This window comes from Nelumbo lutea, chromosome 1, assembly GCF_056320005.1.
Source record: "Nelumbo lutea isolate HS-2025 chromosome 1, American lotus-T2T, whole genome shotgun sequence".
Classification (NCBI taxonomy): Eukaryota; Viridiplantae; Streptophyta; class Magnoliopsida; order Proteales; family Nelumbonaceae; genus Nelumbo; species Nelumbo lutea.
This window is the reverse complement of record NC_142684.1, coordinates 155,709,308-155,725,299: the sequence shown is the minus strand read 5'-3', so window position 1 is coordinate 155,725,299 and position 15,992 is coordinate 155,709,308. Positions and strand designations below refer to the sequence as shown.

Below are 15,992 nucleotides of genomic sequence, written 5' to 3'. Positions count from 1 at the left end.
CTCTTCCGTGGGCGCAGCTCGCTCCTCGCACTGCTCCGTAAGTCGCTCCAGCTCGAGGTCGTTGGCCACCTTGGTTTTCCCTCTAAGGGCGGCGGCGTAGCATTTGCGAGACTCAAGCTGGTCACCTCGTGCTATCCCAATTCCGAAGTCCGTGGGGAACTTCTTGGCCAAGTAGTAAGCGGAAACCACAACTCGTAAGGCATGGGTGATCGGCCGACCTACTATAGCATTATACAGGGAGGGGTTTGCGACCACTAAGAAATCGTGGTTGAGCCTCACTATGCTAGGCCAAGTGTCGATTTCCATAGGTACTATAATCCTTCCCAAGGACCTGACTTCCTCTTCGCTGAAGCCTACCAGGGGAGTGTTCGTGGGCTTCAGGTCGCTCTCTTGGAGCTGAAGTTGGTTGAAGGCTGCTTTGAAGAGGATATCTACTGAGTTGCCTGAGTCGACGAGAACGTGCCTGACTTCAAAGTCATTGATCTTCACCTTTATGATGAGTGCGTCATCATGGGGGTAGTGGACCCCATACGCGTCATCTTCCGTGAAGAATATTGGGTCTTCCATCATTGGCTGCTTCGGGGGGTTCTGTTCTTCCCTAGCAGCCTCATGAGCTGATGTCCGAGCTGCAGCTGAGGTGCAGCCCGCCACAAACGAACCTCCAACAATCACGTGGATGGTCCCCCAAATTGGTCTCTCTTCGGGGCGTTGTTTCGATGGTTGTTCTGCCTACCTGCTGGACTCGGCAGCATCTCTACTCTGCTCCCCCTGCCAACCTACTTTATTACTATTATTATTTTGTACAAAATTTCTCAGATACCCGCGACGGATGGGCTCCTCTATCTCGTCGCAGAGGTTTTTACAATTCTCGGTGTTGTGACCGTGGTCTTTATGAAAACTACAATACAAATTTTTATTTCTAACATTAGGGTCTGCCTTCTGTCGGGGTGTCCTTGATCGCCATGAGGATCTCGGCCTGCTTCACGTTGAGGGGCATGTAGTCCCTTTCTACTGCTGGAGCTCGGAAAGGCTGATTTGGCTTTGCCCCCTGAGCTTCGTCCTTCTTCTTCTTGATGTTGCCCTGAGTTGGGGGCTTTGGTTCTCTCTTTCTTTTCTCAAGGGCCTGCTCGCCCTTCTAGTTGATCTCTTCCTCCATCCCTATAAACCAATCTGCGAGATTGAAGAACTCGGTCACGGTCTTAGGCTGATTGACAACCACGTGCCACTTGAATTTTTTATGGATAATACCTCGCTTGGCCGCGGTGAGGCGAACTGCAGGGTCTAGATCGGGTATTTGTAAGCAAGTGTCATTAAACCGCTTTATGTAACTTCGAATGGACTTCCCTTCCTTTTTCACTATGTTGAGGAGGCTTTCTTGAGTTATTGGACACCTCTTGCTAGTGACAAAGTGGGAGGTGAAGACTTGCATGAACTGCGCCCAACTTCTTAACGATCCGAGTGCGAGGTTTCGGTACCATGTGTGGATAACCCCTTTGAAGGTGGTGGAGAAAGCCACACACATACAAGATTCACTAGCTCTTGCCAGGTGCATCTGGGACTGAAAGGCGTTCACATGATCATTCAGATCGAAGGATCCATCATACTTATCCTTGGGAGGGAGCTTGAAGTCCCTTGGCATGGGGATAGTAAGAAGTTCTGGCGACAGCGGGGAAGGAACCGAAAGGAGAGGAGTATCTTTTACTTCATCTGAGCTTACCTCTTCCTTACCTCTGAACTCGGGCAAAATGTGAGTAGCAGTTCGGCGAGCTCGTCGGCGTCTCCGATGCTGCTTCATTGGCTCAGCGTTGGTGTTGCTTACTTTAGTGTTACCGAGCTCGATGGGCTCGGATTGCTGGTGGTAGCTCTGAATCGAGGGGCCCTACCTGTAGTCTGCAGCTAAGACTTCAAACGGATTTTCTACGAGTGGGAGCTCGAACTGAGAGTGTTGGGGCGATGCGGGCTTGTCCGGTTGGGAGGCCCTCGACTTGCCCACAAGCTACGAGGCGGGGGTGGCTGGCCTCTCCTTTCTGCCATGGGACGAGGCCTGGCTTCTGGAAGGATTATGGGCCTGAGAGGCTTCTCCTCGGCGGGGCCGTTTGCTCCGATGAGAGGGCTTGGCTTGTTTCGAGGCTGGATGCCGGGGAGGGAGTGGCTGCTGGGCCTGAGGCAAGGAAGGGAACTGCTACTGGTACTGGTACTGAGAGACCTGATGCAGCACTTGTTGCTGATAGAGTTTGAACTGTTGGAACTACTGCATTTGAGCTTGCATGGCTCGCATGCACTGCACTAAGTCTTCCAACTGGTTCTGGTTGGTCACTAGGAGCACAACCGAAGGTTCAGCAAAGGTCACTCCAACCGTGGAAGGGAGTTGAGCGTTCACAGGTGCCACTGTGAGAGGCACGTTTAAGCTAGGGATTCCGTCCACAGAGAGGGGAACGGTGAACTGTCCAATACAGACAGTGAGGTGTTGAGGTTGCTCCCCATAAGCGTTCTGGTTGGCATAACATCCGGCGTTGCTGGAGGAGGCCATGGATGCTAAGTTCTCAAAAGGAATTTGTAGAAACTTAGAGGAAGGCTTTTTTGAAGTGGTTCCCATAGACGACGCCAAATGATGCTGCACAATCCAAGCACTCCTACCTGGCAGCTGACTGGCTCCTAACTAGCGACGAACGGTACATGAGAAGAAGACGGTGAAGAATTCCCGGGGGTCTTGCCCAGTGGTAATACTCCGATGCTTAAGTTAGAATGCTGGAGAAAGCAATAAAAAGTGCAAAGAAGGCCAAGAGTGCAGGTCACGCTAGATCACTAAGTGTTTGATATTTGCTTGAGATGGAGTTCATATATGTTCCTAATGTTCAAGAGATAAGATATAAGATACATTTTCCCCTTCGACCATGGGGCTCTTAAATATGAGCGTTCTTGTCAAATCGGGCGTAACCGCTACTGGACCTTTGTCGCAGCCGTTATCTGCCAGGGCTGCGCAGGTGACCATTGCAGAGTACTACCCAATCAGATGAATGACACATCCCGGAAGGACAGACACGCCACCATCTGTCGAGAAACGTGGGTGTAGTTTGTCGGGCTGGCAGGGACTACGCTGCCAGTCAGGAGACGTGGTGCAGTCTGACGGGTATAGTCTTGTCAGATAGAAGCTTCCTAAAAACATCGCGTCACTTAGTAGTGAGCTGTCTTGTAGCGAGCTACCTTGCAGCGAGCTCCTAGGGGTACTTCGAGGTGATTCTTCTTGAGGTTGCCTTTGGGGCAGTTTCTCTGCCTAAGTATCGGAGTGAGCTAGTTATCCTAGCTCGCGAGATGGGATAGACTTTCCTTGGAATATTCCCTTTCAGTACATCGGGGGTCCTCGAGCTCGCGCTATAGCAAGCTCACCCTATGGCGAGTTGTGACATAGCGAGCTGTCTTGCGGGCTCGTTACTTAGTCACAGTCAAGCTGTGGTATTGAGCTGTTACTTGTGCTGAATCATGTCCATGTGTCACTGTCTCAAAGGGTCAGATCGAATCACCTTCCATCAGGTATGGGGTCGAATCACCCTCCATCAGGTGTATTTGTTGCTTGTTACATGAAAGACATGCCTTTAATTCTTCATTGTAACAATTAGCATATAACTTTTATACATTAGCATAAAAGAGAGTTACTACCAAAAACACAAGCATCTAAGAAAGTTACTATTAAATAGTCTTAGATTATGGGTTGAATTACCATTAAATGGCCCTTGAATTAGGAGATTACCACCAAATAATGTAGGGAGTACATTTATTAAATATGGGAATAAATGGTTTCAAAGGTTTAAATTTAAAATTTGGAATTTGGAGGTAGGATTTCAAAATGTAAAATTATAGTGAATGTATCTAATGATACATCGGATCCATGACCAGAAGAATTTGGAAAAGTTTTTATGATGCAACCTTCCTCTTTTTATACGGATTTGAGACTGATAGTGTAAGGATTCATGTAACCAATCCCATATAATTGGGATAAAGCTTAGGTAATGATAATGTATATAGTGCTACACAGCCTTACTCAGTGCAGATATATAAAGAGGCTATTTGCAAGTTTTGAACCTTGGTCACCCAGGTCAAAACAACCAGTCAGTGAGCCAAGGCCAAGGCATATATCATATTGATATTTTATATCTTGCTGAAGTATCCATGCTAGTACTTAGCAAGAGGTGATTTTCATACAAGAGATCTTAATACCTAATTTATTTTCTGACAATCGGTAGAAGACATTACAGACTAAACTTTATACATTTTAAATCTCATATAGGAGATCTATTAGACAAAAAGCAAGCTTGATTGTGCATCTTACCATAAGACAAGTGGATCATTTTCTGGACAATATCCTCATTACTATCTTCAGACCATTCAAAAAATATTGATTAATTTATTCACTTGGATTGATTTTTGTGTGAAAAAAACTTCCCCCATGTGAATTACAAACTGAACACTTAAGATCAGTTTAATGCATGAGTGCAGTATCATTTTAAAACTATATATATTATCCATATGACTTGGTAAATCCAAGTTGCTGATCAGAGATTGGGGGGACCTTCTAGATTGGTTCTAGTTCACAAACTCCACCTATTTCTCAGTTGTTTTTTCCTCTTAATATTAAAGTTTCAAATTCTTTTAGTTTATTAGGAAAAAGATCTGCCACTTGGGTAAGGAATCTTGCCTATGATCATGTTCATCATCTCAGTACACATCAGTATCATACTTCACCTTTTAGTGGAATTTTTCCCTTATTATACCAGCTCTTCTGATGTTTATAATTTTCAACTTAAGTTTTCCCAAATAAGAATTTATTTAAAAGGGGTTTTAAACTGAAATTTGCCCTGAAAGGGCATGAGAGGAATATAGGAGGAGGCCCTTTTGACTTACCAACAAAATTACTATATAGAAGATTCCTGAATTGTTCAGATCCATTTACTAAATGGCCTGACTATCAGACGCACCACAACTTCAAACTTATAAAAAAAATGCCCCAAGACCCAAACAAATCATTCTTATTCTACATATTGTGCTTGATCAAAATTGCAGCAAAAACAGATATATGGTGATGTGGTAAATACATGGATACCTTTTCCCCAGAGTCTGGTTCCACTTTAAAAAAAGAAATGCTGCGTGGCCCATCAGGGCCTGACAGCTGCGCCCTGAACATGCCCATGAGGCCCCGAGTTTCCACTCAAAAGAGCCCTCCAACCCTGAGACACATCATTGGCTTACAAAGCTGCAAACAGCATATCCCCAACTCTCTTTTGTACTCTAATGAAGTCATTACCTAGAATATTCTAACATGTCTCATTTATTTGTAAGAAACCAGCATCTCTCTTTGCAGCTCCATCCAGGTTGTGGTCCTTGTAGACTCACTGCTACTTCCTTTACTTTCTTCATTTATTTATTCCTCCTTACAATTTTTCTTATCTTTTTTTAATTTGGGGTGGTGATTTGAGCACAACCCATGTTTAATAAACCACCACACTTTCATGGGTTATCTTCCATTCTTTTGTCTTTTCCACAGGGCTGTTCCCCTTTATCAAAAACATGTGTGCCCAAATCAGCCCCTTCTAATGCCTTCACACTTATTTAAATTAAAATAATTAAGGCCCTGATTCCAATTGTTTGATTGGAATATGGATCTGGAATTGGAATTGGAATGAGTTATTTGGATTCTAACCGTTTGATTTAGTATCATTTTCTCATTTGAGAGAATGGTCATTCTCTTCCTCTCCTTTAAGAATAAAATCTCATTTCTATTAGTTCCAATTTTTATTTTCATTTCTCTCTGAACCAAACAAACCATAAAAATAGACTATTCCGATTCCACTGCAAATCAAACCGACCCTAAAATCGTTATTAGGAACAATTCTCTTAAGAAACTCAAATAATTGAAAATTAACCAGAGGCAACCCACGCTGTGCAGCGAGTCTTACTCCAGTTGTCTATTTATGTACATCGTATAAGTAGTTAAATGCATTATTTTTATTAAAAAACACGTGTCAGTATCTCTGAATTTGTGAAACAATAATTTGGCATCTTAAATTTTTATTATAAAAATTAATTTGGTATTTGTGCTTTGTAACAGAGATACTATTGCAGCAATTATTTATACTTTTAAAAGATTGTCAGTATCTCTCTGATTATAGACAAATTTGATATCTTAGGGAAATACTTTTGAAGTTTTTTGGAAATCAACTTTGGCCACCAACTTGCAATTTGCATTTATAAAAAGCAGAAATACAGAAATATCATTAATTAACACATGCCTTTTCTTGATCCTAGGTTGAGAATGGAGAAGGGTTGCCTAGATTTTTTATTGTGAGTTGCAAGCAATGAGGAATCTGTGGGCCCAAATATCAATTGATCAAATGATCATATTTCTCGCTCACAACCACAAGAAGAAAGAAAGAAAAAAGTGCTTTTAAATCATATTGTTTCAACCATGGGATTGGAACAATTTGGGGAAACCACTAGTCAATGTGATATTGGTCCCACTAGATCAGTAATCAGTTTCCTGTGCCGAAAGGACCTGAGAAAAGCACTTTTTAGGTCCGAGGCAAATAAATCCTAATGCTCATTATGAATTGGTGGGCCATCGTAATACATTTCCCATTGGACTTTGGATAACTTAAATTAAGAAAAAAAAATCTGGAAATACACAGAGTTAAAAACAGAGCCATTTACTTAGAGACCCCTCTACTTTGCCTTATTATTTATTAAAACCTACCCTAGTTTATAATCACTTTTTTAACTGACCTTCTTTGGGATTTTTTTTTTTTGTAATTTCGTTCGAGAATAATTACATGATCTCTGAAAACAAGTGGAAAAGGCATGAGCTTAGGGTTAAATCAACAATTTGTGTTTTAATTTTCTTTTAATTAATTTGATTGAACAGATAGATGTTAGGGTCACAAACATTATCTCGTAATTAGGGTCCACATCGAAAATGTATAAAGGTCTGGTGTTAGAGTTTTTTATTCTAAAAATACCCTTATTAGCAGCTCTCATATCAAACTTCTAAATACAAAAATTAGGGCTAAAATCAACAATTTGTTTTTTTTTTTTTTTATTTTCCTTTTGATTAACTTGGTTGAACTGATGTTAGGGTAAAAAATATCATTTATTTAATAGAAATGCAATTCAGGGTGTCTCGAATTAGCATTTTATATTGCTTTAGTAGGGGTGGCCACGAGCCAAACTCTTCACGACTATTCGAGTTCGGCTCGGCTTGATTTCAACCGAGCTTCGAGTCGAGCTTGAGCCCAATTTATAAGCTCGTTTATTAATCGAGCCAAGCTCGAATAGCTGCATAATAATAATAATAATAATAATAATAATAATAATAATAATAATAATAATAATAATAATAATAATAATAATAATAATAATAAAATTATAGAAAATAATATATATATATAATATTTTTATTTTATATATAATAATAACAACTAATTATTATAATTCTTAATTTTTTTAATATCAAATAAAAAATATTTTTTATATATATTTTTTATTTTTATAAAACAATTTTCTAAAGTCGAGCTTGAGCCGAGTGAGCTTACAAGCTTTTGACTTGAACGAAACTCAAACTTACGAGTTTTTGACTCGAGCCAATTTCAAGCTCAAGGTTCTAGTTCGAACCGAACTTGAACTCGAGTTTGAACCTTGTATTGCCTTGGCGAGCCAAACTCGAATAGTTAGTTATTCGGCTCGACTCTGCTCGAATCCATCCCTATGCTTTAGACTTTAGGTCAGGTAGCAAAATGTAAAACGGTTGCAAATTATAGGGTGTCGTAATAAGAAACAAATTATAGGGTAGGTTTTAGTAGTTATAGACAATTAAAAAGTGTATTTATGTAAATATCATTAAAAAGAAAAAATAAAAGAGAAGAAGAAAAGAAAAAGGTAGGAAAAAAAACCTCCAGTACCTACCCCGAGAAATTGAGTTTATCGAGAAATGAAGCTTCCGGGATATGGCAGGAAAGTAGTTTAACTTCTTACCTTTACGGAGCACTAAAAAATTTAAAAATACAGTTAATTCGAGAGAGGGAAGAGGTGAGAAAGCTTATTTTGTCGGCCATTAATGCTTCAGTGTGGAGCTTTCTTTCTTTCTCTCTCTCTCGGCCCTCGGATTCAGCATTCAGGAAACGATTTTCTTCTCATTTGGGTTTGTATGCTTTTGTTGTTTGATTAGAGAGGGAGCAAAAAGGAGAGAAAGTTGTGATTCATTGCACTTGAGTTCGACTGAGAAAGGAAAAGCTAGATTTGATGCATGAGTTTGTATATCAAAAAGGTGGATTTTACTGAAAAAATTTTGCCTAGAAATCGAAGCTGTCGCTATTTTGAAGATCTTTGCGTGAAAAGGCGAGTTGGGTTTTCTTATCTCGTCTTGTGGGTAATGAATTTTACGGTTTTGATGTCTAGAGTAATCGGAAATGGTGGACTTTGTGGGGTGTTTTTGATGAACTATGGGCTCAGAGGCATGTAACTGCGTTACCTTGTGGAGGTGGGTTCAGAATTGTTTATAGCTCTTGTTTCCTTTCCAGAGTTTGATTGCTAGTTTCTTACAGTTGTAATTTGAGTTCCTTAACCGTTAAGGTGTTCTTTAGTAGATAAAAAAGTTTGTTTCTTTTTTCTGTTTATTGATTTCTTATGGAGGGATGAGGGATCAATCTTTTCTTTTATTTTCTTTAAGCTATGGTCTAAGTTATGAGTTTTGATATTTTTGGAATTCAGTTCTGGATTTTCTTCCAATTGGGAACTTCTTTTGCTGAACAGAACAGCTTTTGTTGATAATTGTTTCTATGCGTTTTCATGTGTTTCAGATTTCAACTCTGGGTTTCTTCAAAATGTTTTTCTTTTGGTGAATATGGGTGCAGGATACTGGTTCGTTAGTGTGTTAATGTAAGATAGCTAACCTTCTGCAGGTTCTTATATTCTTTTTGGGTGTTAACTTGAGTTGAGAGCCGACTATTAAAATGTTGAGGATTTTGAAGTCGAAGCGAGGTTCTTTTATGGGCTTTGGTGGATTTTTACTGGTAGCAGCTCTACTGATTTGGGGTTCTGAGGGGCTAAATTCGGAAGGGCAATACCTCCTGGAGCTGAAGAGCAGCCTTCATGATGATATTAACCATCTGAGTAGCTGGAATGCCAGAGATGAGACGCCATGTGGATGGGTGGGTGTGAATTGCACACTCGACTACTACAATCCGGTGGTCTGGTCTCTTGATCTTAATTCCATGAATCTTTCTGGGACCCTTTCATCGAGTATTGGTGGTTTGGTCCACCTGACTTATCTCGATTTGTCATACAATAAATTCTCTGGAAGCATACCAAAGGAGATTGCTAATTGTTCAAAGTTGGAGGTTATTTACCTGAACAACAACCAGCTTGAAGGTGAAATACCTGTAGAATTGGGCAACCTTCCTTTATTAACAGAATTAAATGTATGCAATAACAAAATATCTGGGCCTCTTCCAGAGGAGTTTGGAAATCTTTCATCTTTGGTTCAATTAGTTGCATATACTAACAACTTGACAGGCCCATTGCCTCATTCACTTGGGAACCTGAAGAAATTGAGAATTTTTCGAGCAGGGCAGAATTTGATATCCGGAAGCATACCTGCAGAGATAGAAGGATGTGAGAGCTTGGAAGTACTGGGTCTTGCCCAAAATCAGTTAGGTGGTGAATTACCCAAGGAGGTTGGGATGCTTGGGAACTTGAAGGAAATCATCCTTCAAGATAATGAGTTATCTGGGGTTATTCCAAAGGAGCTAGGGAATTGTACGAACCTCAGGACTCTTGCTCTGTACCAGAACAATCTTGTGGGTGAAATACCTGCGGAGATTGGAAACCTGAAGCTTCTGGAAAAGTTGTACCTTTACAGGAATTCGTTGAATGGGACAATTCCAAAGGAGATTGGAAATCTTTCTTTGGCAACAGAGATAGACTTCTCAGAGAATTCATTGACAGGAGAAATACCAATAGAGTTAACTAAGATAAAGGGTCTACGCTTACTCTATCTTTTCCAGAACCAGCTTACAGGCATTATTCCAGATGATCTCAGCAACTTAAGGAATTTGACTAAGCTTGATTTGTCAATTAATTACCTCACAGGTCATATTCCAGTTGGATTTCAATATTTGACTGAACTGCTCCAGTTACAGCTCTTCAACAACTCACTGAGTGGAAGCATTCCTCAAGGGCTTGGAGTGTATAGCCGACTTTGGGTTGTTGATTTCTCGGAAAATGATCTAACTGGACAAATACCTCGTCATCTTTGCAGACATTCTAATCTGATTTTATTGAACCTAGGTTCAAACAGACTGATTGGAAATATCCCTACAGAGGTCACAAATTGCAAATCACTGGTTCAGCTTCGCCTTGTTGGAAACAGCCTTACTGGGAGCCTTCCATCTGATTTATGTAAATTGGTTAACCTCTCTGCTATTGAATTGGACCAAAATAAGTTTAGTGGCCCTATTCCTTCAGAAATAGGGAATTGCAAAGCATTGCAAAGACTTCACCTCTCTGATAATTACTTTACATCTGAGTTGCCAAAAGAAATAGGTAAGCTTTCTAGGTTGGTGACCTTTAATATCTCATCAAATATGCTTACTGGACGAATACCACGAGAAATTTTCAATTGCACGATGTTGCAACGACTTGATCTCAGTAGGAACAGCTTTGTAGGTTCGTTGCCAGATGAGCTTGGTAACCTTTTCCAGTTGGAGCTTCTCAAGCTTTCAGAAAACAAGTTCTCAGGAAGTATACCTGCATCATTAGGCAACCTCTCCCGTTTGACTGAGTTACAGATGGGTGGTAATGCATTTTCTGGTGAGATACCGCCAGAATTTGGTGGTCTTTCAAGCTTACAGATTGCATTGAACCTCAGCTACAATAATCTCTCGGGTGGAATTCCACCTCAGATTGGGAATCTCATCTTACTAGAATTTCTCCTGCTTAACAACAATCATTTGACTGGTGAAATTCCTGGGACCTTTGGGAATCTGTCAAGTTTATCAGGGTGCAACCTTTCATACAATGATCTCACTGGTCCTTTGCCTTCCATTTCACTGTTTCAGAACATGGCCATCAGCAGCTTTATTGGAAACAAAGGTCTTTGTGGGGGACCTCTTGGGGAATGCAGTGGATCTCCATCTTCACCCTCTTTCCAACCAACACCACAAGTAGAAGATCCACCTCTTGCCAAAATTGTCACAGTAGTTGCAGCAGCTATTGGTGGGGTTTCTCTCGTTCTAATTGTAGTAATTGTATATTTCATCAGACGTCCAGTTGATACTGTTTCTCCTTTACAAGATAAACAATTATCTTCTCTCTCAGACATATACTTTTCTCCAAAGGAAGATTTTACTTTTCAAGACCTTCTTGATGCAACAAACAGTTTTGATGACAGTTATGTGCTTGGAAGGGGTGCTTGTGGAACAGTGTATAGGGCAGTTATGTCATCTGGGCAGATAATTGCTGTTAAGAAGCTTGAGTCCAATAGAGAGGGAAACAATATTGACAACAGCTTTCGTGCAGAGATTCTAACACTGGGGAAGGTCCGGCATCGGAATATTGTAAAACTATATGGTTTCTGCTACCACGAGGGTTCTAATCTTCTTCTCTATGAGTACATGGGGAGAGGCAGCCTGGGAGAATTGCTTCATGGGGAATCTTGTAGCTTGGAATGGCAGACGCGATTCACAATTGCTCTTGGGGCTGCTCAGGGGCTGGCTTATTTACATCATGACTGCAAGCCTAGGATCATTCACCGAGATATAAAGTCTAATAATATCCTACTTGATGATGACTTTGAAGCTCATGTTGGTGATTTTGGACTGGCAAAGGTGATTGACATGCCGCAGTCCAAATCAATGTCTGCTGTTGCGGGATCATATGGTTACATTGCCCCTGGTAAGCTCCATTTGGCCCTTTATATGAAAATATGTAATCCATCCTTCTGATTTCCTGGCTAGTTTTATTGGGTGACTATGTTTTGCATGCTATCTTCACTTAGAGTAGTGTAAAAGGGTGCTTCCTTAATGGGTTTCTTCAAGCCATACTACATGATATGACCAATACAGTCTGAAGTGTTGGTGAAAATTATACATCTAGGATCTGTTTTGAGTATTTAGTAAACAGTTACTTTTGTTCCGTAGGTTTTTAGGAAATCTAGAAAATCTGAGAAGAGATTTCGATATAATAACAGTAACATTTTAATTTTGTACCCTGGATTAATAATAATGACAGTAATGGTCAAATAACAACAACACTAAAAAAGTTAAACCGTCATTTCTTCATTTTTCGTAACTGAAATCCTTTTATTTTTCTTTTGACAGATGGGACACTAAATTATTAGCAGACAATAATGAAAGGAAAAATATAAAGGGTAAAAGACCAACATGGCAACAACTCCATAGGAAAGTAAAAATTCCAAGGAGCCCAGAAAGCCCCTGGAGGAGGGAGAAAACACTGTAACCCAGTTGATTTGCATAATATTCAACTAAAATAAAATTTTATGCACCTATTTAATTATTAGAGATTTTTTTGAGAAAATTTAATTATTAGAGACCTTAAATCAAAATCTCTTCCATCTGTAATTTTTGTGCCTACATTTTTTTTTTTTTCAAAGTGATCTTTTACCATAAGCTTTGGTTTTAAAATGGAGAAAAAGGACTTTGTTCTTTTCATAAAATTAATTTGAATATTAGATATCACAATGGAAGTTTATCTAAACAATCACTACTTACACCAAACTTGAGACCAACTTTTCTCCAATTGATGAATAATTATGTTGGTTCTTTCTGATGATAATAAGTTTGTTCTGGAGATATCCAATTTGCACTTTTAGCTCATTCGAAACTAAATCGACTACTGAAAACTAATAATGATTTTTTATGGATACTTATAGCTATTTTATAATTTATTGAAGCTAACTTAGGGAAACAGATGAGTTTAATTTCACAGGCTTCTAGCTAAGTTCAGGGTTTCATTTCTTGTAAATAAAGACCGTCAGACATCTCAGGCAGTTTTTTGAGTTATTGAATAAAAAAATTTTAACTCAGGCTTTTAGAGTTCTTGTGAGAACTATTTTCTGTTTCCTGACTTCGTATATTGGAGGAGGCTGTCACTTTTTCTGTTTTCTCTTTTGGTTTCTCTCCATGACTAGTTAATGAGCCCATACCGAGTAGTGTGATACTATATGTAGTTATTTTGTTTGAATTCCACTATCCATGTGGTAATTCTTGAAGTATATATTATGGGATTTCATTTTCTTTGTTCCAATAGAAAAATGCTTTCCCCCCCCCCCCCTTGTTTCAGGAAATTTTCAAAAGCAATCAATATGAAGATTTATTTCCCCATTTGCTGGAAAATACCTTGTTGGTGAAGTTTTACATGTGAGGGTCATGACTTGAGGTTATGCTTAAATGGTTAGGCTAAGGGAGTGTTCTGTAGTGTGAATATTTCTGTAGATCTGTTGGTTATGGAACATACCATGTCCATTAGGCCTTTTTAAGGATGTGGCATGTTTTGAAATCATCCATGGATGATTCTGATCCACAAAATTTGTCCATCTTTGTCCACTGATAAATCTTGTCGTTCTGCCCATGCCATGATGAATTGCCTAACTTTCGTGTCACAATAAATGACCAAAGTATACTCTTTAAAATTAACATAGACTTTTGTTGACAACACAGCTATGTTGAACAACACCTTTTAGAGTGTGGTGTGGTTCAAAACATGTGGTTTCAACCACACTACAATGGGGTGCAGGAGGTTCATTGACATGACACCTCAACCACACCACAGTACAGAAAACCTTCTAAATGAAGAAGCTTGAGCCACATCTTATGTCAGGTTTGGATCCCCTGCTTATATCTCCGAAGTTAATACATCAAACTACAAAGCATAAGCCCTATGCTTTTGAGACCCTATGTTATTATTTTTGTTAATCTTTTCTTTTTTAATTTCTTTTTGGGGGATGGGAAGGGGCAGAAGTTTTCTTCAAGGCTTTTCTATCTGTTTGCAGCAATAGCTTAAATTGCAGGCAAATGTTGGTTAAAATCCCTCTGTTTCTCCACCAAGTTATGGTTATTAATTTGTGCTGATTTTAGATGCTATAGAAACTAATATAGCTTTTTCCATGTCAGAATATGCATACACCATGAAAGTTACAGAAAAATGTGATATCTATAGCTACGGGGTTGTTCTTTTGGAGTTGTTGACTGGAAGAACACCTGTACAACCACTAGACCAAGGAGGTGACCTTGTTACATGGGTGAGAAACCATATTCAGAATCATTCATTGGCACCTGGAATATTTGATGCTCGATTAAATGTAAAAGAAAAGAGAATTGTTGATCACATGACCACTGTTTTAAAAATTGCCTTATTCTGCACAAGTTTGGCCCCTTTAGATCGTCCTTCAATGCGACAAGTTGTGTCAATGCTGATTGAATCTGATGAGCAACAAGGGAACTGTATTTCTTCTACAGATGACAATACTTCTTTCAAGGATGATATCCCATGAATGCCTTCAATACTTTGGAATAGCCAAAGTAAATATTCTTTTTTCCTTTTGGTGCCAATTCTTCCGTGTATTATTTGCAAGTTGAAATTTATAAAGTATCTCTGTACATCCTTCTTTTCCACATTTTTACACCAATTGTATCTATCAGTTTTTGCAGCTAATGGACATTCTCTGGAATTCTCTCTATCTTCTTTGAAAGAAATACAACAGAAGTTATAAACAATCAACCATTTGTTTTGCCTCTTATATCATGGAAGCTTTTGTTAGATGGCTGCATAAGATACTTGTCATATTCACCACCAGTTTTTTATCTGTTTATGTATATTCAGATTTTCCATTTTCTAGTTTAAGCCTGATCAACATTGAGCAATTTAGGAGTTAAACATAATTTATCAGGTTGATAAGTTTTACCTAGGTAATTATAAAAAAAAAGTTTTACCTAGGTAAAATTCTGTCTAGTATTTCTTATGTTGTATGTTGATTAATTAGCTTACATTTTTATCCTCCTATATGCTCTAGAAGCAAACTTTGGGTTTGGTATCCTCAAAATTGAACATGAGAGTAGAGGAAAAACATTTGGTTTCATGTCTATTGTTCGGGTAAAGATTAAGGAGTCATAAATGGGCATAAAATCTTGTTTGGGATGGATATTTGTAATGACCACTCTATTGTTCAATAGAGTGCAAGTATTTATTGTGAATACAAAATTGATAAGTTGATTTAAGAGTAGAGGACGGAACCTTTTCTTCCATGGCTAAAATAAGTTCTATTTGGTCACTAGTCTTTAACTGGTCACCATTTTTTGCCTCAAGGTGCCTTTCCGAATGATGTGGTGGTTCGGGCTTTGGCTACTTTGCATTCTTGGTTGTCAGATAAAGGACCTATTTAACAATATCCCACATCAGTTTTTTTATCATAGCATCCTTTTCACTTAGATAAACAGTTTGAGTTTCTTTTTTTTTTTTTTTGTGTGTGTGTGTGTGTGCGTGTGTGTCGCTGGAGAGCCTAGTTTTTGGGTGGCTTATCTGTATAGTGTCTGGTTGTACATGGAGCGTACTTGAGTGATTCTTGTAATTTTGATCTTTTACAGTAAAGATTAGTAAAATACTTCATCTCTTTCTCAAAAAAGAAAACGATGGTTTTCTGAATGGGGGTTTTCAGGAATAAGTCTATGTTCAATTACCACTTGGTGTTTAGGTTATAGCGAGTTATATAGATTTAGGAAGTCTAATTATGTCTTGAAACAATCTCTTAGGCTGTGTTTGGTTTGAAGGAAAAAGTAGGGAAAAGAAGGGAAAGGTGGGGAAACCTTTACAAACCTTGTATGAGTTTCCCTACCTTTCCCTTCCTTTCCCTGCTTTTTCCTTCAAGCCAAGCATACCTTAAGGATTATTTTGACAGGTTTAGTGGTACTGTTTAGATAAGTGGATGTAACTTA

At 39.1% G+C, this 15,992-nt stretch overlaps 1 protein-coding gene across 3 annotated transcripts; it reads left to right on the top strand.

The window, feature by feature from the left end:
• The first annotated feature begins 7,970 nt into the window (after nucleotides 1-7,970).
• Nucleotides 7,971-14,777, top strand: LOC148878568 (uncharacterized). 3 transcript variants are annotated; one of them, XM_088956725.1, is made up of 3 exons: nucleotides 7,971-8,524; nucleotides 8,946-11,937; nucleotides 14,175-14,777. In XM_088956725.1, exons 2-3 carry the CDS (start codon nucleotides 8,997-8,999, stop codon nucleotides 14,552-14,554), a joined length of 3,321 nt encoding a protein of 1,106 aa, XP_088812851.1. In that variant the 5' UTR covers nucleotides 7,971-8,524; nucleotides 8,946-8,996; the 3' UTR covers nucleotides 14,555-14,777. The 3 variants fall into 3 exon arrangements, with proteins under 3 accessions (XP_088812851.1, XP_088812863.1, XP_088812855.1); XM_088956737.1 differs by having other exon boundaries at nucleotides 8,898-11,937; XM_088956729.1 differs by having other exon boundaries at nucleotides 8,844-11,937.
• The last annotated feature ends 1,215 nt before the right edge of the window (nucleotides 14,778-15,992 follow it).